Below are 24,871 nucleotides of genomic sequence, written 5' to 3'. Positions count from 1 at the left end.
GCATTTGTATGTTTATAAGAATTGGTGAGTGCCATTGTTTAAGTGAATGTTTAAAAGAGAATAGCGAAATATTCAGATTCAATTCTTCATTGAATGCAATGGTGGCTTTGAAAATACGTGGACGGGGGTTCATGAGTACAACGTAGGGTTGCCAAGTGGCCGGTTTTTGGCTGGCCCGACCGGTTTTTCACTTGCAAAGCCGGTGGCCGGTTTGGTTCCATTTACTTGATTAGTTCTCGAGTTTTGCCCCCCCTCTTACGCCCTCTATAAAATTGCTGGTCCTTTTATCTATCCAACGAAACGCAAATTATTCATTTTCGTTCAGTAGTTTAGTAATTATTATCATTTGAAATCTTTCATTCACACGTTACACTTCTATTTTCGTTTTCACAAAGTGCTACCCACTCCCAGTATAGCAAACAAAGACGTAGTCCTACGTCAAAAAGAGTTTTGTTACCTGACGTTTGTTCACATGACTATTTTTGTACGAAAAGCAAAACTGGACCTCTTTTTGAAAAATTACCAAGCGCAAAACAATCCCACACAAAAATTATACTTAGACTTAAAAGGCAGTCAAAGAAATTGGAGTTCTAATTGACGAAAAACGCCTCCAAAGCTAGCAAAGATCTAAAAATAAAAGAATCTCTAATATAGCCTTACATCGGAAAATGCTTTTAAGGGTTACTGCTTTAAAAGGCCTTTAAAGGAAATCCATAATAAAGCTCAAAAAACTTCAAAAAACGCTTCTAAGATGAAAATAATTTCAAACTAAGCTTTAAGTCAATGAAAAAAGTCGCTTCTAAAAACCAGACAAGTCTTACAAAAAAATTCACGTTAAATGCTTCAAACGGTAGCAAAGGCCTATAAAAGCTATAAAGCTATTAAGATCGCCGAAATACCTCTCCAAAGCCAGAAACAGTTTGTAACTAAAAGATTGCTGTAAAACAGTAATGAAGCCATATTCCGCCTCGATTTTTCCCAAATATAATTTTTCCTTCACATGCTTTAAATGTGGTTTCAATTTGTTTTCAATCATGTTGTTATTTTATATAAGTTTTTCGTAAGAGGCGAACCAGCCGCAGGGTGAAAACCTCTCTAATACAGAATAAAAAAAAGAAAAGTTTTTCGTCAATTTTCATTCAATGCGATCATAAAAGACAACTTACTTACCTATGTGTCCATTTCCACCGGTCCGGCAGAAGAAAGGGATGAAATCAGAGATCTCCACTGCCGACGGTTACCCGCCATGGCTTTTACCTGTCGCCAGGACAGGATGTCGTTCTAAGGTGTCCTGAGATCGACTAAGGTGTCCTAGGATTCCACTCGAGTGTTTCTCTGCAGATCTCGTTCGCTCGTTTCCTCAAGGTGTGTCCGATCCACTTGCATTTATGTTCACTGTTACTATCGGCCGTTGATGACATCGACGATGGAGTTCCTCATTGAATATCCAGTTATCAGGCCATCAGGCACGAATGATATATCGCAGCTCGCAGGCACTGATTAATAAAAGCAGTTTTTGCATTGTCTTCGCTATAAGACGGGCGGCGTTTCGCTGGTCTGAAAAAGCACCCCTGGTTTACTTGATCCTCGTCGTTATATAAAATTTAAAAGACAGCATTGTTAAGTAATTATCCAAGTTCCTAAGCTTTGAAAGAAACTCATTCCAATATGCTTAGTTCAAAGTAAAGGATTAATTTTCTGAGTGGTGTGATGTCCTTTAGGATTTCATTTTCAAAACATTGTTCCACCAACAAAGAAGTTAGTGTTCGAAAAATTATAACTATTTTCAAATTATATAGTTCACGCATGACCACAGTATGCATAAAACAAACTACCGTATTCACATATCGTACTTTATGCCTTATTCCGCGCGGAATTATATTGTATATTTTCGAAACTTTACTTTAAACTTTAAATGTAAGTGTTCTAGATCAAGCGGATAAAAACATAAAAACGATCCTTTCTTTTGATGTCAGCCAGCTAAATTGTTCACTTTCATTACGTCTGACTTTTTCTACAGTACAGTTTACAACGTATACTGATTAAGTACGGATCACTTCAACGTTCGAATGCTTTCTCCAGTCAAAGCGAAAAAATCTAATCTTTCTTTTTGTCATATTCAACTTTGATACTGCCATGTTTCAACGAAGTCGTTTTCATGCGTTCGAGAACTTCGCTGTAAGCCGGAGCCAACGGCTTCTGAACCACATCTCGATATTCGTAGTCTTTTTCGGGATCCAGCTGAAAACACAGAACACATCGATAAATAAAGTTCAAGTTGCAATGCTGAAATTTAACCTACATTCAAACTATAAGACATATCTGAATCAAACCCACGCAAATCACCGCAAACGATGAAGGGAATGATTGATCGATTTACTTCCGACTCAGTTTCGGTGGCGATCTTTTGCACGTCGTCTAGCATTGGGTTGATCATCTGCGGAATATAGCCTTCCGGTGGTTTATAGTTCTGGCAAACCACAAAGGCCTCAATGCTAGAGTTTCGTGAACTGGCTGGTTTAGCAATGGAAACTTTCTCGAAAAAGATTCTCAGTTGCGAATACAGCAGTGTGGTGTCTTTTCCGCGAAAGATCTTAGCTACGAATGTGCCACCAAGTGCCAGAACATGGGTTGTTATGTTGAGTGCCGCTAGCAGAAGCTGAGACTGAATGTACTCATCTATGTCGTGCAACCCTGTTACATCGGGTGCCCCGTCGCAGATTACGAGTTGAGCTTTCTGGCCGTTTCCAAACTGCTCGATTATAGCATTAGCGGTGGTAATTTTAGTGATGTCTCCTTGAAGTTGTGTTACGCCCGGAAGAGGGGCCATGGCTTGCAAATCAACAGCAATAATTTTTACATCATCAGCATCCTTATCTCGGTTCTCGTAAAGTTTCTTAGACAAGACCTGGCTCCAGCTACCCGGAGCCGCACAAAGATCGACTGCTCTCGTTACACCTGTTGGCAAAGTATTTAGAAATGTACAATTTCCCGCTTGAATGCACACGTGTGAATATTGCATACCTTCGAAAATGTTGAATACTTCATCGATATGGATAAGTTTGAAGGCACTGCGTGCCCGCCATCCTTCCTCTTTCGCTAGCCGGTAATAGATATCACGTTTATCCTTACTGGTTTTTCCCATTTCGCTACAACAGCTAACGAACACAAATTTGTTGCGCTTTGAATAAAGATTTTAGAGATTTTTTTAGTTCGACGGCGCTATTTTGTTATTGATTTTTTTTAACATTCTCTTTGCTCTCCCTTCTCCGTCTCTCGCCCTGATGACTGATGATGAGATTGGCTGTCAGGGTTGTTTAGACTCGCATTGCTGTTCCTGCTGTTCGTGTCATTTATACACGTCACTGATGCGTCTATCGTGCCTACACTGAAACGAGAACCATGGTATCTACCTATAGTACCATTTTTCTGAAAACGCTTGCTTTTGAAAGCATGAAGAAGCTATTTAAATTTACCATCTGGTTCTTGTACCAGCATCATGTTCTCGGACAATTTAACTACCTTTCATGGTAATGTCTATTAATTTTGACTACGACTCTGGTACCTCCAATTTTGGATGAAAAATTCAACCAATTTTGGCTACTTGCTACCGATAATTGAATTATTCTCTGATACAAATCACGCCCTTTCAAATTTCTACTGCCAATTTTTTGGTTGAAGAACGACTCAAAATCTGAGTTTGTACACTTTAAGGGCATTTTGAGTAGTTTCAACCTAGCTTTAGCTAAATCCGGGCTATTTACGGGTAGAATCATTTAAGAGTGTAGAGCAATGGGCTGTATGAATTTGAATAACAGTTAATAAATATGAATACAACATGAATAATGAAGCACGAATAAAACAGTCAAAAGAGCCATAATAAATTAATTTAACGGGAAATTAGCAGTCATTAACTTTTCGTCGGAGATCCCAATTTTGGAAGCAGTTTTTGGGCTTAAAAGCGGGGTTCTGTTTAAATGTAAATACTGCATTCTTATTGCCAATCTGAACACAGCGAATATATTTTCACGAACAGAATTTTTGTTTCAAACAAAAAAAACTACTTTTGAAATTGGCAGAATCGATGACGACTAATTTCACCACGAATCTCACAATGCACGATTTAGATCTCGACTTAGACCCTTTCGTTAGGAACATCAAACTTCAATGATTCTTGACGTTCATGTCATGACGATCGATGAGCTATCAGTCAGAATCCGCTGTTCTTTGTTATTCTGCGCAACAAAATGAAAACAGAATCCTATATCAATAGCGGCGTAGTTTAGTCTTTAGTAATTGTATAAAATTATTTAATAATTTGCTTTTAAACTGTAGACGATTTCCGTCAAAAATGGAAGCAAGCAAAACACCTTTCACAAAGGAAATGCGTCTAGCCACAAGGGATATACACAACGTTAGCGATACGCTGGTAAACACTAAATTGGCTTTTGGTAAGTTTGCTCATAAACAGCTGCATTCTCTAAACTTTAAACTTTTCCCTCAGCTTTGTATGACAAAACTGTGTGGGCCGAAGGTTTACTGATATTCTACGAAATATTTAAATTCCTCGAGCAACACGTTGGCTATGAATTTTTACCAGAAGACTTCCATCGAACCCATCAATTTGAGCAGGACCTTCAATTCTACTTGGGTCACGATTGGAACACCAAATACCGCCCACGAAAGGAAGTGCTGAGCTACGTTGATCACTTGAAAGAGCTAGAGCGTGAGAATCCCATCCTATTAGTGGCCTATGTCTATCACCTCTACATGGGTTTACTATCTGGAGGCCAAATTCTACAGAAACGGAAAAATATTTCCCAAAAATTGAATCCTTTTGCTTCACGGAACAGTTCCGCGGGTGCAGCATTAACTACATTTGAAGAACACAGTATATATCAGTTGAAGAAAACTATGAGAAAAATTTTCGATGATCTTGGTGAACGGTTAGACGATGAAACCCGGGCGCAACTGGTGGACGAGAGCAGAAAAGTTTTCGAGCTGAACAACGAGATAATCCGTACAGTCAGTGGGGTTAATCGCGCTAATCTTAAACTACTTGTATACGTGTTAATATTCGTACTGGCCTATTTTACTTTGAGGATTTTGTTTTAACAGACTTACCTATATATGTACTGACTTGTGATTATATAGATGATAAATTAGTTTTGCATGGTAGGTATTTTGGGCAATAGACAAAAAAACAACGGTTGCTGCTTAACATTTATTTTAAAAAAGAATATCAATGGTATATTTTGTGTCTTGCAGTTCTCATTAAAATAGCAATTTTTGGTTGTTACACATAAAAGAGTTACTGAATTGAAAATATACAGGCTACAAACGAGCTGGAACATGTCGAGTTGGTGTAAAAACTTTCCGGGCAAACTCAATACCATTATCGAAAACGAATTGAATCGACCCTAGCACCACATTCCAGTAGGACCAAACGAACCAGAGCAGAAGTGTGTAGAATATGATTTGCACTATTTTATCCAAAATGTATAACCTGAAATGAGCGATACGTACATACAACAAAACAGTTTTAAAATTGGAGAATTTTCGAACTTACTTGCGTAACAATCTGCGAGCTTTTGGCAGTGTATCCGGTGCTTCTTTTAGCACGTAGTGTCTAACTCCCAGAATGTAGTTCAAGAAATACGTGGGCCAGTGTACATCAGACATGTCGAAATTGAACTTTTTACGGTCCTCCTCTGACAGTCTAGCGAACATTGTCCGCATGTTATCATTTTTGAAAACCCACTCTTTCGTAGTATAGTACTGAAGTATTTCCAGTCCTTGCGTGATTCGCTTTTGAATTTTAACCATGCTGAAGGATAAAGTAATTTAAATGCATTTTCGTGAAATCGAAATGATTCTACTTACAAGGGCTTTCTTCGTAGTACAATAAGTAGAAAGTCAATCAGATAAGCCGGTAAATAGTGGAACAACATCACACAGAGCATATGGTAGTAATAGTTACTCTTCATCGACCCATCCGGATACCACAGAGCAAAACAGAGGGGAGCATCGTAAAAGTGTTTCCTCCCAGTTTCCAGAGCATCTCCCCAAGTTAGCGTGTTGACATTAGCACCGGACACGTTGCAAAACATAACCTCCCGTTTGTTCTTGTTGTTAATGCGCTCTGCTCCTAGGACAATTATTGCGTTCATGGTTATATCGACCGGCACGATGTCCGCTTCATAGTCCGCATTGCAATGCATGGTGCGAAGAACGCCTCGACCAGCGCCAATCATCAGTCCCGTCGGGCCGTTAGTGCCTTCGACCCACCCGGGGATGGGTTCCTTCCACGCGGCGACCACAATCGTAGGTCGAGCGATTGCAACCGGCAACCGATCTCGATAGCTGCATACCAGATCTTCGGCCAGGGCCTTCGTGTAGGCATAAGTGTTGGGCAAATTACTCAGTAAGCTGGAAGAAGAAAGCGGATAAGCGGATATGTTGAGCAAAGGTATGTTTTTTACAATTTTTACACCAGTAGATAGACTGTATGGATTGTTCCTATTGTTACAAGTAAGGGGACCCGGGATATAGGGTTGCCAAGTCTGAAAGTTACAAAAACCGGCTGGTCGGTCCTGCCTCAGGTAAAAAGTACAAATCCGGCTTCATATGTCGGAAAACCGGCCTTTTTGCAGGATTGACCGGCCACCGGCTTTGCAAGTGAAAAACCGGTCAGGCCTGCCAAAAACCGGCCACTTGGCAGCCCTACCGGGATAAAATAAAAACCCGTCCATTTCTAAGCTATGGAACATTTTTTTCTTAAAAAAAACTAAAAAAACACACCCTTGGGCTTAAGCGTTTTTTTAAGACTTGACCCTTCTTTATGGACAGACTTCATAGCTGGCTATTAGATTGCAGGACAATTACAAGGCTGGTGCAATAATCCACCGCCACAGAGTTTCTGCCGATAATATCCATGTAAGCGGCAAATCAGACGAATTAACTAGATTAGTTGAATATCGTGCCCCGCGTGTTGATATCCACTCGGTTCATAGCACCTTGTAGCGATATGTTGAACAGCAGGCATAAAAGACCATCACCTTGACGAAGCCCGCCGTGCGATTTGAATGAACTTGATAATACACCCGAAATCCGAACACAGCACTGTGTACCATCCATCGTAGATTTAATCTGTTTGATGAACTTCCTGGGGAAGCTGCTCTCGTCTATGATTTCCCATAGCTTTTTCCGGTCGATGGTATAAAATGCGGCTTTGAAGTCAACGAACAAATGATGCGTGGAAACTCTGTATTCACGGCCCTTTTGGAGGATTAGCCGCAGTGTAAATATTTGATCCGTTGTAGACCGACCTTCGACGAAGCCGGCTTGATAAGTTCCCACAAATCCATTCGCAATTGGTGATAGCGGAAAATGGGGACAGCTCTTTATAGGCGGCATTCACGGTGATCGCTCGATAGTTCTCACAGTCCAACTTGTCGCGCTTTTTATAAATCGGGCAGATAACCCCATCTTTCCACTCCTCCGGTAGCTGTTCCGTGTCCCAAATTCTAACAATTAGTCGATGTAGACAAACGGCCAGCTTTTCTGGTCCCATTTTAATAAGCTCCGCTCCGATGCCATCTTTTCCAGCTGACTTGTTGTTCTTTAGCTGCATTGTAGCCTGCCGAAATACGGCCACCTATTCAGTCCGCTATTCGCTCCCCAAATCTCTGAAGCAAGTGACTTAAGCGCCACCTCGTGAGAGGGTCACTTGCCACGTTCAGGCTTGCCCGGCCAGAAACTCCGCCTCAGGGCGGGTCAGTTAAATAATCTCAAAAGGGGGGAAACAAAACAGCAGACGCAATCCGCCAAAGGTACTCAGTCTACGAACGATAATGTCTCTAAAATCCTCAGAAGTTCACTAAAAAATCCCTACTATCAGGAACCGACTCGTATTTCTCATCACCGGCCAAAACTCTGTACGAACAGATCACTGACCAGCTTCGAAAGTCCGAGTGCGGGGACTGTTTTCCCAGGCAGTCCAACCTGGAGTACTAAACAAACACAATCAAACCACTACAACGAACGCGAGACGTGAGACACCTTTAGACTCTTTAGGCTATATCAAACATCACTCCATTAATAGAATTAACGAAACAAAATCTACGAATTTTACAATTTTTATTCTACATCTAACATGCTTTCTATACCTAGGATTTTTTTGAACCACTCTAATACTATCTTACGGCACCATAATTGCGTGGGTGGAGAATTCTAATGCGCCTACATCTACTCTACAAGCACGACCTAACGCTCTAAATTCTTCACTATAATTGGCTTGGCTCGCGAGCTTTAATACGCTATGATGGTGTGTGTTGGCTCACTGTAGCGCTTTAGCGCATCACCCTGCGCAGGGATTTTATAGCGTACTCACAGGTTTAGCGAAGATTCCCACTACTCCACGGCGATGCTGCAATCCGGGTACCGCAGCTACAGTGAATCACCGCCAAAGGCGGTTTATGTGCTGGACTGCACTATGCTGGCTCCAAAACAAAATGGCGTCTACCTCAGCATATGCCGGCTAGCAGCCACGTAGCCAGAGGTGGGGGCCAGGAGCCCTATCTTGGCTCCTAATGCATTATATGCATATCTTTCTGCTTATAAATATAATACATCACAATACATTTAACGTATTGTAGTTCTAAACGCAAAAATATGCATATAAAACAGTTAAAATCAAAATTGGGCCCCCGGGCCCCCCCCTTCTGGCTACGTGGCTGCCGGCTAGTCCAACCAGCGGTTTTTATGTGCTGCACGGGCCGATTAATCCAATCGGCGGCGGTTTACGTTTAACGGGGGCCGATTATTCCAATCGGTGGCGGTTTAGCGGTGCCAGAATCCCCGATTCTAGCCGAAAGTGGGTCGAAGAGTGTGCGGCAGGAGGGGGGATGAGCTTTGCCGGCGGCGTGGTTGGTAGCTTTTCGCCGAGCGCTAAAAAAAGTTGAAACAATCCAACACAAAAAGCCGTCGAACGGCTGTTCGACGCGGTAAGCCAACTATTCGAATAGCTAAATTTTTAAATTTTTGAAATACCTTTGATGTTCTCCACACTTGCTAGCAAAGTCTCCACCACGTAGCTAATCCTGTCTGCGCTATCTAACTATTTAATGAAAAGAACATTTAACAAAGCTAACTAACCTAAAGATAACTCACTATCAGCACAAACCTCGTTTAAAATCGCGAAACACAAAACACACACTCTGACTTGCTCCACTGATCAGATAGAAATGATCGAAGCGAGATTTGAAATACCCTCAGGTAGGAACGAGGTTTTTAAATTTGAAAGCGGAATTTTGTAACGAACTTCTGCGACCAATTCAAACGCGAACAAATCTCTCTTTTTCCCTTTGGTTTTATGCATCTAACCATTTCATTTCCCAGAGTTTATTGAACTTTCTTCGGGCTAATTTGAAGAAGAACATGGCAAGCAACTCTACGCTTCGTGCTTCGAAATTTGAGTTTTGCGAATAGCGCATGAGCGGCTCTAGGAAAGAGAAAACTCGGCTAACTTGTACGCAATATGCATTGCGTATGCGTAGCCAACTAGCCATAATTTCTAGTGGCACATGCTTTAATCGCTAAACTTATCGAAACTACAGAAACAAACTAATTTAATGACCCTAATTGCTACAGCATGATGGGCTCCTTAACTTCGCCTATCGTTGGGGCTGGCACCTCTTCCCCGTTTGTTGCACCGTCGAAATCGCTTTCCCCGCCGCCATGGTTTTCCGCCTGGGCGCCATTCAGGTGTTCGTCGAAGTGCTGCTTCCACCTATCGGTCACCTTATGATCGTCTGTCAGAATACTGCCAGTTTTATCCCGACACATTTCGGCTCGCGGCACAAAGCCTTTGCGGGATCCGTTCAGTTTCTGGTAGAGCTTTCGCGTTTCCTGAAAACGATGCAGCCGCTCCAACGCTGCATATTTCCGCTCTTCCAGGTAGCATTTTTTCTCTCGAAAGCTTTGGTTTCGCTGCATCTTCTTCTGTTTGAGTCAACGTTAGCGCTTCGATAGGATCTGACGTTGATAATGTCTGAGAAGTGCCGACTGTCGATCAAAACGTGGTCGATCTGTGATTCTGTCTGATTTGGTGACCTCCAGGTGTACTTGTGATGGATTCTGTGCTGGAAAAAGGTACTACGTGCGGTCATGTTCTTGGAGGCGGCAAAGCCGATAAGTCTTAGGCCCATTTGATTGGTTCGCTGGTGTGCACTGAACCTTCCAATCTCCGGTTTGTATTCCTCCTCCTGGCCGACCTGAGCATTGAAATCCCCGATAACGATCTTGATATCATGTTTTGGGCAGCGGTCGTATTCACTCTCCAACTGCGCGTAGAATTCATCCTTGTCGTCATCGGTACTTCTGAGGTGAGAGCTGTGCACATTGATGATGCTTATATTGAAGAATCGGCCTTTGATTCTCAACCTGCCTGCACATTCGAGGATTGATTGGCCACCGCCCAATCACCCGGTTCCGCATCTCGCCCATCACTATGAAAGATGTACCCAGCTCGTGTGTGTTGCCGCAGCTCTGGTAGATGGTATGTCTATCTCTGAACGTTGGAAGTTGAGAGATCGGCAGTTCCACGTCCCGCGTTTCCAATCCATAGTCCTTTTTCGTCACGTGGGTCTATTCCGATTGTCCCAGTAAGAATTTCCTTGTTCTTCGTTCCGTGCTTTAGTATTTTTCGTGTTGACCGGCTGGTACCAAGAGGAGATAGGAATAGGATTTGCTGAATAAGAGGCTATGAACCACTGTAGGGTCTTTTTATGCCTACACGTGCACAAGGCACCGACGGTACGCATTATTCAGCCGTTTACCAGCCCTGTATATTTAAATTCTGTAAGCCTGATCCTCAACGAACACATCATCTCATTGATCGCCTACACCGCAATGGATCTTCCACAGCGTCTCGTCTTTGAACAGATTTGCTGTAATGCGGATTTGGTACTTTTTTAGATGAATATCCGTAGACTTATCTTTCCTCATATGTTCATCAAGTTTTCATTAATTTTAAATAAAAACTGCTTTGGCGAAGTATACGGCTGCTTCAGTTTTCTAACCTCAGTTAGCTCTCTTATAGTGCTGACAATGCTTATTTGCAGCTGATTACTGACTTTACCGATTTGTGGCATAAGATACTGAGTTACAATCATTTAGCAACCAAGGTACTCCAGAATAAGGATTATGCTTTATCTAAAACAACACAAATTCTGAATAAAACTTTGTCGTTCATGGCTTTATCGTTCTTATAACAGCAGGTTAGAGAGTGCATCCCCTTAATTCAGTCCATCCAACGTCACCGAAGTGGTTGGCTCACCCGCTATTCTGATGCATAATTTTGTCCCATCATACGAATCAGCGTAATTAGTTTCGTCAGCAAACCGTGTCCTAGCATTATCTATCACAGCTCATTCCGTTTTACTAAATCGTACGCCGCCTTAAAGTCCACAAACAGATGATAAGTCTGCCTGCTGTACTTCCAAAACTTGTCAAGACTGACGCAGGGTAAACATATGATTCGTCGTAGAGCGACCTTTACGAAAAATTGCTTGGTACTCACTGACGAAGGACTACGCTAACGGGCTCACAGAACGGGATACGGAAAGCAATAATGTCCGGATATTTTTTGCACTCGAGTCGATGCCCTTTTATGAAAATAGAGTAACTAAGGCTGAACAGAGCCAAATCGGACCGGATTATTAGTCTTTACAGTCGGAATAACAACATTCATACCGACTTTTAACCGGAACCCGGACTTCAATCTTCGTTCCGATGTCGAACACTACTCCACAGCTTGGCTATCGCTTACAATTCTTATCCTGTTCCTGCTGACCTGTGTTTAGTAATAATCGTGTTTAGTGATAATTTAGTAAGGTCAATCTATCTTTCCTGAGATACGTTCATTGGCAGCAACAGCCCATCCTACGATTGAACGTCTTAGATTAGTCCTAAAAGTTACAATGTTGAAATAAACGTTTCAGTAAATTTGATGTCGTTGTACATGCAATATTGTAACCGAGTACTTCATTAATAAACTCTATTTTTAGGATTTGCGTTGAACGACAAATTGGCCAGTGCCGGCTCTGATTTCAAAGCAATCCGCCAAGTCGTTTTACTGAAAAGAAATTGATTTCAATACAAATTATGTAAGATTTAAGTTATGAACAGTCGCAAATTAGTTTTTCTCAATATGTGGAATCTCTTCCAGCCAATATTGAAAACAGTTGATCCCATCGACGGCTGCATTTTAACTACACAAGTTGAATAAATACTAGTAATTTATATGAACCATATTATTAAGTAACTGACTGATTAAACCATGTTAGGGTACGATATTATTTAAGTCAAGTAATCGTTGACTCAGAGAGTAGTTTTGTTTTTATATCGCTCTAAATAAATTCAAGGATGTCAATATTATGGCGTATTTAACAATGGCCGTGAAATGCAAAACAACAACATGCATGGTACAGTAAATTTTTATGTGTCTGCAAAACAAAAATCCGGTCTGGTTCACTTGAACAGTATATTGACTTTGACGTGAAAGTAATCTTACCTTGGAGTAACAAGTCCCAGGACGTCACTGCTGACCAGTTCGGTGAGCTTGGAGATCCCCAGCGGATTGTGTGGAGCTGGATAATATTTCTCTTCCACCACCTCCTCGTTGCACTGACAGTACGAGGTGGACACGTGCAGGAAGGCTAACAGCCGCTTCATTTGCTCGGCCAGGCCCAACACTCGCAGCGCGCCATTGGTGTTGAAATTAACCGCTTGTTTTAGCTCCTGATCGAACCGAACATTCGCCGCACAGTGAAACACTACCTCAACGTTTTCGGTCAGCAAGATTCGGTCTTCGTCGCTTATGCCCAATCCGTCGCTCAAAATATCCCCCCGAATAAGCTTGATTTTCTCCAGTTGAGCCTTGTTTGTATCACGCACATGGTCAAAGACAATGTGCCGCAGATAGTCATCCCGCCGCTGGACAGCATCCACACCCTTCTTCGGACGAATCAGGAGGTAAACACACTTGACATCGGCGCAATCGCGAAGTAATTTTTCCACAAGGACTTTGCCCATGAAACCCGTTGCACCGGTTATGAACAGGGTCCGGTTGGCATAGGCATCCGCTACGCTTCGGTAAGGTTGGGGCGGGTGCTGCGAGGATGCCATGGCTGGGACCTGGTGCGACAGCAACGCACGATCCAAAAGTAGGTCACCTCACAAGGACGAGTAGTGCTGCAAGAAGAGACGTGGGAAAGAAATGTATCATTGTCAGTGTGAGTTCGAGTTTCAAAATACAATTTATTCACTCAAGACACGCTGAGTTGATGTTGTGTAAGCACTACACCTGAATTTCCCTACTTATCGGCATATTCCAGCCTGTAAATCTGAGAGTAAGGAAAAAATAGGATAAATTAACCATCAGAACCATCAGGTGGACCCTTTAGTGCTTGAGTTGACTTCTTTGATGAATTATTTTAAACTGGTATGGCACTTACAATATTAGTAACTTACGATTAAACCCAAAAAAATATGAATTTTTGTGGCAAGTTTGTATTTTTACATATTTTTCTAAAGAAATTGGAATGTTCGTTTTCCTTTTATGGACCCTTGTGGTTTACTATAACATTACGAGCGGGTCCATTACAGGAATTATATGGTTTATTTTACATGGAGGACGTCTACTAATGGCGACTTTGTTTGGATTGTTAACCTTATAATGGACCATCACTTGTTGAAAATGTCGATTTTAAGGCATTGACGATCAAAAACAGCTAAAATTTTTTAAACTGAAATATGTGTACTTAGTACTTCCTGCTTCATGTCATATTTCCTCAGACATAAGAAACACAAGCTAATAAACGCTGAAATTGTGCCCGAGGTCTATTATAGGTAAAAGGTCCACTATAGTTTAACCTACCCTATTTCCTTCAATTTTACTAACATTAATAATTGAATGCTTTTTTCTTCATGCATATTTGTGGATCTACTAAGGCATTGCGGAGTAGTAATTCTATTTATGTATTTGATCTTTCAAGTTAACTGCGAGGCTAATGTGTCAGATTAATAGGGTATAATAACTCAATCTTGAAGATTGGAGAGCATCAAAAGGTTGAATGACTTAGTGACTCAATTACCAGAGTACGGCGGAAGGTTTTTCGGTTTGACGAGCAATTTTCTTTTCAAATGCGAGGGTAAAACCTGATTAACAACTGCTGCTACCTAATCTAAGAGTGTCATTTGTCTTTTGATTATAGTAATCTTGTGCTATTAAAAGATCTCGTTGTGGTATCAAGAAGACTATATGCAAATGAAATACCTACCTATGAAATTATTTATTCATTTCGACTGCTTAAGCAGTCGCGCTTCCTATCCTACAGTAATAAAAGTGTGACAAAACGTTTCCGGATAGTGTTTTGCATTTTTAATTATTCAACTTTCAACCCTTCAACTTGTCTTTTCTCAGGTACCTATCCAATGAGCAGAAGGTTTTTTTACATTTATTTACGACTAGGTATAAAGCATCTGAAGAAATTGTTTTGCTGTTTGCTCTATCAGATTGCAGATTTTGGGTATAAAACCTAATAGGGTAACCAACGTATTTTGGACCCCTTCAGCAACTGTACATAATTTGAACAATTTACATAATTTACAGCAAAATCAAATGGAAGTGTCCAAATTATGTACAGCTGTTGATGGGGTCCAAAATACGTTGGTTACCCTACTTCATCTTTATTTTTATCTGAATGGATTACTTACTGCACCCCATTGCTGCCAATTTTATTTAGAGCATCACACAATTAATTAATCATTTCTAGTAAGTTCGGACCGGTAAACAACTCGAACCTGATTAGGTCCCTTGATCATAGCGTCAAGAATATCATATTTCCTGTTTTACATATCGATGACTTGTAATTAAACCATTCAACCAATTCAGCTGTTTGGTTGTAGCGAATGCGCATCTCATTTGTTTTACTAATGTAATAAGTAGAATGACAAGCGGGTATTTTGTCAGGGTCAGCATTTCGCTTATGACAGTCTTTCTATAACCAGTTGAACTGGTGTCTTTCGAATTATATTTACGTGAAACTAATTTGAAAAATTGCCTAAATAAGCTGTAGTTGAGAGTTATCCGTGGCATCGTTAGATTTTTATAGGTTATGTAAATAAAATTATGCAAATCGCTTCAAACCTGTTGACATGTAAATCAATGGTTTGTTTTGATGCTTATCGCAAAAAAGATGAGTTTATTAAAAAAGATCTCGAAGCCTACTCACCATAGACATCGGTATTTAATTAGCCGAATGTTTGCGATTAATCAAACAGCAGAGTTTTCACTCATAACGGTCTAGCGTCAAGTGTCAAAAAAATTCAAATCTGGTAAAGTTTTGGAGAGTCTACTCTGATTCTTCTCGAACCGTCAAAGATTTTCTTAAATTCCCATAAATAGCAACGATATATTTAGCATCCAAAATTCAAAATGCAGTTACTGATCCTAAACTTAAATTCCTTTGTGAGAGTTCCAGTTTTTAGTTGCCTTCAATATTCCAAAGTTGTCTACAGGGACGGTATAAGATACGAGAAGTTTGCTGCTCTCTAGGTGATGATTCAAGTTGACTAGTTGTCAATCTACATGTGATGGCTGATCATCTTTGATGTTACCAGCACGATGTAGGTCAGTGCAGATTTTAATTTCTTTGCCTAGTCAAGATTATGAAAGTTGGTCGAATGCTGGACGTAAAAACAACCTTGAAGAGGTAAAAACCGAATCAATTAACATATATTTTATTGAGCCTATTAAAATGAAATAGAATTAAGAAATCATCAGCAGTACTGTTTACGACCTTCCTCTTATTTATTGGCAAGAGGCTTTGTCAGGGTAATGTGGGGTTCCTGAGCCCTTGCAGTTGTTATCTCGAAACATTTTTAAATAAGATTACTTAACAATTGTCAAATTATACCCTTGCATCCGGGAGTACCTAAAACTATAACGCATCTCGGATGGTGAAAGGCTAGATAATGTGCACCATCGGTATCCTGCGCATCTATAGGCATAAAATAGACCCTACAGTAGTTCAGAGCCTTTTATCCAGCACTTCTTATTCCTACCTCCTGGTGGTACCATACGGCAGAAGAGCAACCTTTGTGCACAGCGATTCACGCAGAAATTAAGGTTGTACACTTACAGAGAAGGTGAGCTCTTTTAAGCTTCGTTGGTTCTCCGGCAAGACAGGCACAGGGGCTTGGTGCAGCCGGCCACACAAGCCGCCTCCATGGAAAATCAATGTCCAGAGAAATTCGGACTAAAGTATTCGGAGTAGGCCAACGTGACCAACACGTTTCGTCAACCGCAAGTTCGACGTCGCGATGTAGCGCTGCAGGAGGTGTCCAAGACGGACGGTACGTACATTCAGGGATCGACATACCATTTACCCGAGTTGCGGCAACACACACGAGCAGGGTACTGTTTTCATAGTGATGGTCAAGATGCGGAAATGAGTGTTTGGTTGGTGGTCAATCAATTGTTGAATGTGCAGGTTAAGAATCAAGAGCCGGTTCTTCAACATAAGCAACATCAATCTGCATTGCCATCACTTCGGAAGCACCGATAACGACAAGCAGGAATTCTACCAGGTCCCTGTCAAGATTGCTATCAACTAATGCCGCCTTCGATAGCCCAAAATCTAACATCAAGATCGTCATCAGGGATTTCAACGCTCAGATCGATCAGGGGGATAAATACAAATCGATGATTGGAGAGTTCAGCGCATATCCGCTAATCAACGAAATGGTCCTAAGATTTATCGCCTTTGCCATTTCCAAGAACATGGCTGTACGTAGTCCTTCTTCCGGTATATACTCCTCCACAAGTACACCGAAAGATCACCAAATCAAACAGAACCACAGATCAATCACGTTTTGATCTGCTGCCGGCGGCTCTCAGACATCTTTTCCTTTACCAGCCAAGAGCCCAACTCCCACCGTTCGTCAGGTGTGCGATGGGAATCTCTCCAAGTAGTGCCTGCAACCGTCTGTACTCCGCCAAAAATAGTCCGCAATACCTTTCGTTCAAATACGGCAAGTGCACATATGTCTTCCGTAAGCAAAGTTGTTGTTTCAAGTCCGTACAGGACTGTGATTAGTGTTTTGTACATAGTCAGCATTGTGCGGCAGCGAATGCTCCTTAGTCAAAGCGTCTTGCGGAGGGAAAAGTATCGCGAATCGAAAGGACTCGAGAGTGTTCCCGAAACGCGCACGTAGCACATCACTCGCTCCAGGGTAGTTTTCTTCCGGAAACCCGAACTCGTGCATTATCTGCCATAGCTGCTCGCAGTTCAACTATATCGTATGCTACCCTGAAATCCACGAAAATATGATGCGTGGGCACGTTGTACTCCTGACGTTTCTGGTGCATTTGTCGGAGAGTAAAAATTTGATTCGTAATAGCACGAGTCCCCATAAAACCCACCTGATACTGCCCTACGAATTCTCTTGCTATTGGAGATAGACGATGCAGCAAAATCTGGAAAAGCACTTTGTAGGCGCCGTTGACCAGCGTAATGCCGCGTTAATTACAGCAATCTAGCCGATCGCCCTATTAGTAGATGGGACAGACTACACCTTCCATATCCACTCCTCCGGTAGTTTCTCCCAAATCCTTGAAATTATCCTGGGAAGTGCCGCTGCGAGTGGTTCTTTACCATTTTCCGGCGGCTCCAGTATTCTTCAGCTAACTGATTTCTTACCGGATCTCTTCGAATTTGGAAGCCGACATACTGCTGTCTTCCGTTGCGTCTCCTTCTGTCATCAAAGAACTGCTACCACCTGTAGACCGCCTTGCGGTCATTTGTGATTAGATCCCCTTCCTCGTCCATGGACATATAAGGTTCAGGTGTGTAGTGCTTACGAATTTGGTTTTCCTTCTCGTAAAATTTGCGCGTGTCGTAGTTGTTCCAGCTCCTCATAATCTCTGTGCTCCTTCTGGTGCTTTGTCCTCCTCAGTATCGTGTTCAACTCATTCCGCGCTCGTCGATACTTGGCCAAATTCTCTCTCGTGGATATGCTTAGATAGTTTTTTCGAGCTCTTTTTTCCTCTCTATCACTTGTTGGCATCCCCCGTCAAACCAATCATTTCGTGCGCTTGAGGTTTCCTCACCTAGCACCATGGCTGCGGCCTCCTTGACAGCAGAGCCTTTTACACTCCATCATTTTTCGGGCGTCGAAGCATCTAGCTCCACAGAGGAAGCATACCTTCATGCAGTACGCGCGCGTAGTTTTCGGCAACTCGCGGATTGAGGGAGGCTTCGCCGTGAGATATAAACCGTCGATAGTATTGAGCGCATCAGTACTGCTAATTAATAGTCCGAGTCCATATCCGCACCCCGTAGGGAACGTTCGTTGGTGATGTTCGAGAAAAACCAGCCCTCGATAAGAATATGGTCGAATTGGTTCAAGGTTCGTTGGTCAGATGATCTCCAGGTTTCTTCGTGGATATTTTTGCGGGAAAAGAAAGTGCTTCTGACACCAAGCCTCGGGTAGCTGCAAAGTTGATGCATCGCTGGCCGTTATCATTCATCTTGATGTCCCATGGTGAGCAGTTGCCCTACGTTGCCTCCTGCTCCGCATAGAACGCTTCCTTTTCATCGTCGGGTCTACCTTTGTGTGAACAATGCACGTATGATGGTGTAGTTGAAGAAACGGCGTTTTATTCACAACATGCACCTCCACCAAGCTATAATCTGAGATTATAACCGGATTTGAACCCACAACACCCGCCAGGGCACGTTGCTCGCTGGTACTTGTATCTTTGAACCAGAGGCGCTGGACAAAAGGTGTCGCAAGGGCCTGATTAGTGTCATCGTCCCGCCAGTAAAAACAAGGTAAGATAAACTTCTCGATCGGTGGTTTCTAGAGCAGACGGAGGAAGAGGCAAAATTTGTGTCTAATAACCCAACCCATGTCGCTAGCGCTACTGCTCTCAGATATCATTGATGTCAGATCTTATTGATGTGCTAGCGATCACTAGCACCACCTAGTGATGGTTGAGATGCGCCCAACACTCTTCTTTGTGAACAACATTCAGCACCGATAAATGTTGGAGGGTGATGGATGAGAAGAAAGCGTGAAAAGATACAGAAAAACATGCAGCAAATTCAAATCTTTCGGGAGAAAAAACGCAGCCTGGAGGAGCCCGAGTAGGAGCAACTGCTTTGTTCGACAAAAAATCGCATGTTCTACAAGAAATTGAACGTATTCCGCGAAGGATTTGTGTCGCGTGCCGTATTGTATCGGGATTAGAACGTCATGGTTTTGACGGACGATGGTGAAGGCACTTCGGTGAACACCGGAATGGCACCCAGATGAAGACTTCGACGGTGCGACAAACTTGGAAGAGGTACCCGTGTAAACTCTAGCGATTGGCGAAGGTAAGGTGTTGAAGTCCACCACCAACTAGAGAAAAATAACAAGCTAGATTGTGAGAACCATCGTGCGATATCCGTTCATGATACCGCCGACAAAGCGCTCTCCTAAATCTTTCATGTCGATGAATGAGATTTCCACGATGGATCAAATATTTACGCTGCCTCAGATCCTTCATTTGTTCCTAGACTTAAAGCTGCATATGATACCACCCATCGACCGAACCAAATCATAGACAAGAAGTGCTTTCTGGGGGGTGCGGAATGCTGATCGGACTAATTAAATCTACGATGCATACTGCTGTGTGTGAGCTTCGAATAGAATGTCAACTTCATTCGAATGTCACATAGAGCTTCGTCTTGACCGTGTCCGTCGCACACGGTGATCTAGTATGCTGCTATGCGTGATGTATGAATTCGTGCAGTTTTCACTTACTAATTCAACACCCAACACGATATGTTCAAAGTTAAATTGAACGACGTTTTACGTTAAAGAAAAAATTTTTAGAACGATATCTGGAATAAATAGGAATAAATTGAAGCACCCTAGCATTATCAAGTATGAGATCGCAGCATATGCACTTACGATCATAGATCTCTCTTTTCACTCAGTCGTTTATAGATCGAATGAAAGAACCCAATAGGCCTTTGTCACTTATTTCGAGATCGTGTTTGCCTTCGGGCACTGAACTATAACTATAGGGTTACGGACCCTCTTCGTCATACGTAAACACGATCCAGACATTATTGCGAGTTTTTATAAGAATTAATCCACAAGTACTCAAGTGTTAACACCAGATAAATCTGACACATCTTGCCTGTACATGTACATCCAATTTGGCCTGAAAAAATATTTCGGGACTTACATTTCTCAGTGGAACAATTTTTCATGCTCCAGCGAGAGTTCGTCATACGAAAATTCACTTCATCATAAACAAGATTCCTTTCGTTTATCATGGACACACAGCAATTTGGGGGACCCGGGGCATAAAGGACAGCTTAACTGTTTTCAATTAATTACGAGCAAAAAGAACCAATTGAATTCAACCTGAAAAGGCCCAAAACCTTGATGAGGGTATAATCTAAACAGTTTCAGTAGGTTCAATATCAAAATAATAGCAATATACAAAAAAATTAACGTTTTCGTTCCAGATGTTTTTTCGCTTGCTATTAATAGGTACGGGGCAAAAGTGCCACTATGGTGGGGAAAATGACCACAAGTAGAGAAATGTTCAATTTTCACTTCTATCTATAGGAATTAGGTCTAGTTAATGTGTTAGACCAAAAATAATACACATAAAGATAAATAAGATTTCAGTATGCTTGTTTTCGGCATTGTCATTATCATTTTGTACAATTATCAAACAGTAAAATTTCAAAATCATTTTAATCTCTGAGTTTATATTTTTTACCGATGAATTTTCTTATGGTATATTGTAAGACGCTTTAGAAACCATAAAAAATACCCATATTAAAATTCTTCTTCGTTTTAATGGAAAACTGAAGAGTGGCACTTTTGCCCCGGGTGGTCGTCTTGCCCCTTGTTCCCCTATTTACAAAAATCTATGCACGTATTCTTTAAGCCGTCTCCAAGAGCTACCCAACTACTATAAAAAGAGTGGAAATAGTTTGGATCACAGCTCAAAATTTCAAGTAGTAACTCTTCGTCATACTCAAACTTTTCTTCGTCATACTAAAAACTGACAGAAAAACCAAGAGGACTTCTATTTTTTGAACAAATATTGAAAAATAGTAATTTTCTAACATAATCTTTTCCTCGATAACGAAGAGACAATCCATAAATATCAATCAGGTTGGTTTGACTGTAATTCGCATCGAAATTGGTTATAATACTGGTTTCTTGTCGATATATCTGGAAAGTAGACGAAGACCCGCCGTAGACGAACCCATCCAGCACCCTAGTATAGAATAGCCAGCATCCTTATTCGAAAAAAACCAATTGAACTGAGAAGACGTATTTTTACAGATCTATTCAGTCCCAACCCAACCAAATTCTGATACCGAGTCAGTTGAGTTTTTCTGACAATACCAGAGCTTTAAATTGTTAGATAGAAGCAATCAGCTTTGATGGAATTGAGCCAGGTAGCATAAAAATATTGAGTAAGGCGGGGCATAAGTATGACGACTCAGCAACTATGCTTCGCATACAGCAAATGTTTACGATGGAATTCAAGCAGTGAAAGTAGTTACCCGTCCATATCAACGTTGTCCAATTATGCGGAATCTATATTGCTAAATCATTGAATCACACTTTTGCCCCTCCTTACTCTACTGGTGAATTTTAATTGAGCACAAATCCTTGCATTTGGTGAAATTTAAGAGCAAGATGTAACCCAATGGACGCATTGTTTAGAGTTTGAGTTGCAATTCTGCATGTTAGTTGTTTTAAACATTAGGGTAAATATACCATGAGTGGATAGCTTAGTGCTTGAGTTGTCTCTTCTATGAATTATTTTGAACTGGTAATACTAAATACAGTGGACCCCCGTTCGTTTGATCGATTCCTCATGCAAACTAACAGGGTTAGTTTTTAATTTGAACAACTGGCAACCCTAAATATGTTGGAAATTGTGTGAACTGATCACCCTACTCTTTGTTATTGTTTTGGTGGTTTGATTCAGTTGGAAGTTGGAAGCAGCGAATATTTCATTCTTCGATCGGATTTCTATCATAATCGTTGGGAAAACGCAATGTGAACGCTAGATCAATACAAACAAATCGCATTTATGCGCATTGTCTGCTTGAGCAAATGATGTCATGTTGAGAATGACATTTGAACCATTTTTAATTTACACGTCGTGCAAACCAACGGGGTGCAAATTAAAAAATGTTTAGATTAAAAACGGTCAAACGAACGGGGGTCCACGGTACACAACCGATGGCACAAATTTCCAAAAAAAATATTAACTTATGTTGCAAATCTGAATATTTTACATATTTTTCAAAATAGATTAGAATGTCCGCTATCCCTTTATGGACTCATGATGTTTACAATAGGATAACAACCGGTTCGATTATAAAAATTTTAGTGTATTTTGCATGCAGAGGGTCCACTAAAGCCAACATTTTTCGCATGGTTAAACATATAATGGACCCTCACTTGTCGAAAATGATAATTTTAAGGCGTTAGTAATTAAAAGTAGCTAAAATTTAATACACTAAAATGCGTGTTATAGTTAGTTCTTTCTGTTTCATGTCATATATCCGCAGAAATAAGACGTACAAGCCGATAAACGCCGATGTTATACCCGAGGGACCTTTATAGTCATATTGTCCACTATAAGTTACCTTACCTTACCTCTTCTGTGATAGTTTCCTAACAATTGGAAGAAGCAAAAAGAAGGGAGAAATTGAGGGCCATACTGGCTGCCATAAAAGTACTCTCATTAGGTTAACTGACAGTCTTTTGCACCAGTTAACTACGGGTAATCCGTCACTTATTCGAATTCGAAAAAAAATTAAGTCGATTGAAATGCACAGTGCACTGCAGTGTTAATAAAACTACAAGGTGCTTTAGGCATTCATCAAATAGCATAACTTTTACTACCTGGTCACATATCAGTAAAGAGCAACCCCAAACTATTTAGTTTCTTGCAGTAGATAGTACTTTAAACCTCCACTTACTTACCTTTGAATTTAGTAATGAATTATGTCAGTCAAATAATCAAAATGAGCGCCAATAAAATTAAACCAAAGCAAATATACCCAGCTTTTTGCGAGCCATAGTGGTGGACGTGTTCGTAATATTTGAACAGCATTTTTGACATTTCCCTAATACATCGCGCGTTTTCTTTCCGTACATTCCTTTAGTTTTGCCATGAACGCGCGGAGAGAAAACGTGCGATGTATTAGAGAAATGTTAAAAATGCTGGTCAAATATTACGAACACCTCCTCCATTATGGCTCGTAAAAAGCTGGATAAACTTTCTTGCAAGCACCTTAAAATAGTCAACGAATATCGTTCGTATGCGGTCGTTAAACACTAGAGGATGTTGGATATCAACAGGGTGGTTTATCTCTTAGTGAGCAGTTGATGAAAAAGAAACATTGCACGCATTTTGCTATACTGTTCTACGTCACCCTCGCGTACATCACATGTGGATATAAATCTTGCATCACGATTTTTTTCTTCAGTTTTGTTGCCATTAAAATTTGCGAGACTCTGTAGAAGTGGATATTAACGACAGCGTGGATCGTTTATTTTCAAGCGATCTCTAAAATAGGATAATGACTCAAGTGCTGCAATTATACCGGTATAACGTCTCAAACGAGTGTTATGACAACTCTCGCCAATATGGATTAGATTTTTACAATTCGATTGTTTCTTCAAAAATGTTGTCAATATCGCATTTTCATTGATTTCAGGACAACACACGATACGGTTGAGGTCAGCTATGTTATATAATTCAAAAGTACGGATTTATGGACTTGACAGGCCCTATCACCACAGTTGTTACAAACCAGTTGTGGCAATTGATTTAGAACCCATGTCAGTTGTAAATAAGTTTCTTCAACTAAAAGTGCCAAATGTGTGCTGCTTGAAGGATTTATCATAGCACCCATGGACCAAGCTTTATGTACATTTCGGGAACACTCTCGTCGATGGAAGCTATCTACACTGCACTGCAAGTGGCGACCAGAAGCATTAGGTTAAGGATTAACCTCACGAATAATGAATGAGTGGAGACTCAAAAAGGACAGTGTTTGTTCAGGACGATGAACTCAGAGTGGTAAGTGAGTTCGTATAGTGAAAGGTGATTTTTATTAATGCGAACTAGAAAGAGAATCACAAGTTGTTAATTATATTGAAAATATTCGATTGTGTAGGCATAAATATGCCTATTAAATGAAACGTGCAGATTAGTTTCAGCATGAATCACACACGCTGCGCTGGTTAGATTCCAAATCTTGTCTCTAAATCTATAGTTTTTTGCTGATTTTCCTTAGAAATGATACGTCTAGACTTCACTGGGTCGCAGCAGTAAACTATGCAAATTAATCAGTTTATTAGTAGCTACCTTTTCTTCCATCTGATTGTATACACCCAAAAGTTTAGTATGAAATATTTTCGAATAGCTTCTAAATAAGCACAATCACAAAAATTAGTAAAATCAATATAATTTCTATCACATTCATTATCTTACAAAACAAAGTTGCATGTAAACGTTGTTGTTGATTACTGCGAAATAGTATCAAACCAATTTTTTTTGGGGGAAATCCTGGTTCGCTTGGTTTAGTGTAGATATGTCCTTGTGCTATACGAGTTTCGATGAGCAACCGTAAGCAGAAGTATAACGAATGCGATAAATCTGCTTGTTGATGGCATTAGTCAATTTGAATGAGGTCATCGATTTCAGTGCACTCCTGTCCGATAAGGATTGTCATTTTGAAGATTCAGCAAATCGACTAGC

At 40.9% G+C, this 24,871-nt stretch overlaps 3 protein-coding genes across 3 annotated transcripts in view; 1 reads left to right on the top strand and 2 right to left on the bottom strand.

The window, feature by feature from the left end:
• Positions 1-1,865: 1,865 nt before the first annotated feature.
• Positions 1,866-3,234, bottom strand: LOC128742656 (putative tRNA (cytidine(32)/guanosine(34)-2'-O)-methyltransferase). The gene is made up of 3 exons (XM_053839082.1): positions 3,025-3,234; positions 2,303-2,958; positions 1,866-2,241 (listed from the first exon to the last, which is right to left on the bottom strand). Exons 1-3 carry the CDS (start codon positions 3,143-3,145, stop codon positions 2,098-2,100), a joined length of 921 nt encoding a protein of 306 aa, XP_053695057.1. The 5' UTR covers positions 3,146-3,234; the 3' UTR covers positions 1,866-2,097.
• A 1,002-nt stretch (positions 3,235-4,236) lies between these two features.
• LOC128741374 (uncharacterized) lies at positions 4,237-5,212 on the top strand. Its single transcript, XM_053837158.1, has 2 exons — positions 4,237-4,451; positions 4,505-5,212. The coding sequence occupies exons 1-2, from the start codon at positions 4,352-4,354 to the stop codon at positions 5,113-5,115; spliced, it is 711 nt and encodes a 236-aa protein (XP_053693133.1). The 5' UTR covers positions 4,237-4,351; the 3' UTR covers positions 5,116-5,212.
• Positions 5,213-5,217: 5 nt separating this feature from the next.
• Positions 5,218-24,871, bottom strand: part of LOC128741373 (putative fatty acyl-CoA reductase CG5065) — a 36,136-nt gene continuing 16,482 nt past the window's right edge. The window contains exons 2-5 of the mRNA XM_053837156.1: positions 12,575-13,254; positions 5,884-6,429; positions 5,570-5,827; positions 5,218-5,506 (exon numbers count right to left, since the gene is read on the bottom strand). Of these exons, the coding sequence (XP_053693131.1) occupies positions 5,335-5,506; positions 5,570-5,827; positions 5,884-6,429; positions 12,575-13,188 (1,590 nt within the window). The 5' untranslated portion in view covers positions 13,189-13,254 and the 3' untranslated portion in view covers positions 5,218-5,334. The remainder of the gene's footprint in view (positions 5,507-5,569; positions 5,828-5,883; positions 6,430-12,574; positions 13,255-24,871) is intronic.

The sequence above is a fragment of the Sabethes cyaneus genome, chromosome 3 (genome assembly GCF_943734655.1).
Source record: "Sabethes cyaneus chromosome 3, idSabCyanKW18_F2, whole genome shotgun sequence".
NCBI lineage: Eukaryota > Metazoa > Arthropoda > Insecta > Diptera > Culicidae > Sabethes > Sabethes cyaneus.
Note: the sequence above shows the minus strand (reverse complement) of the source record. Positions and strands in the feature narration are given on the sequence as shown.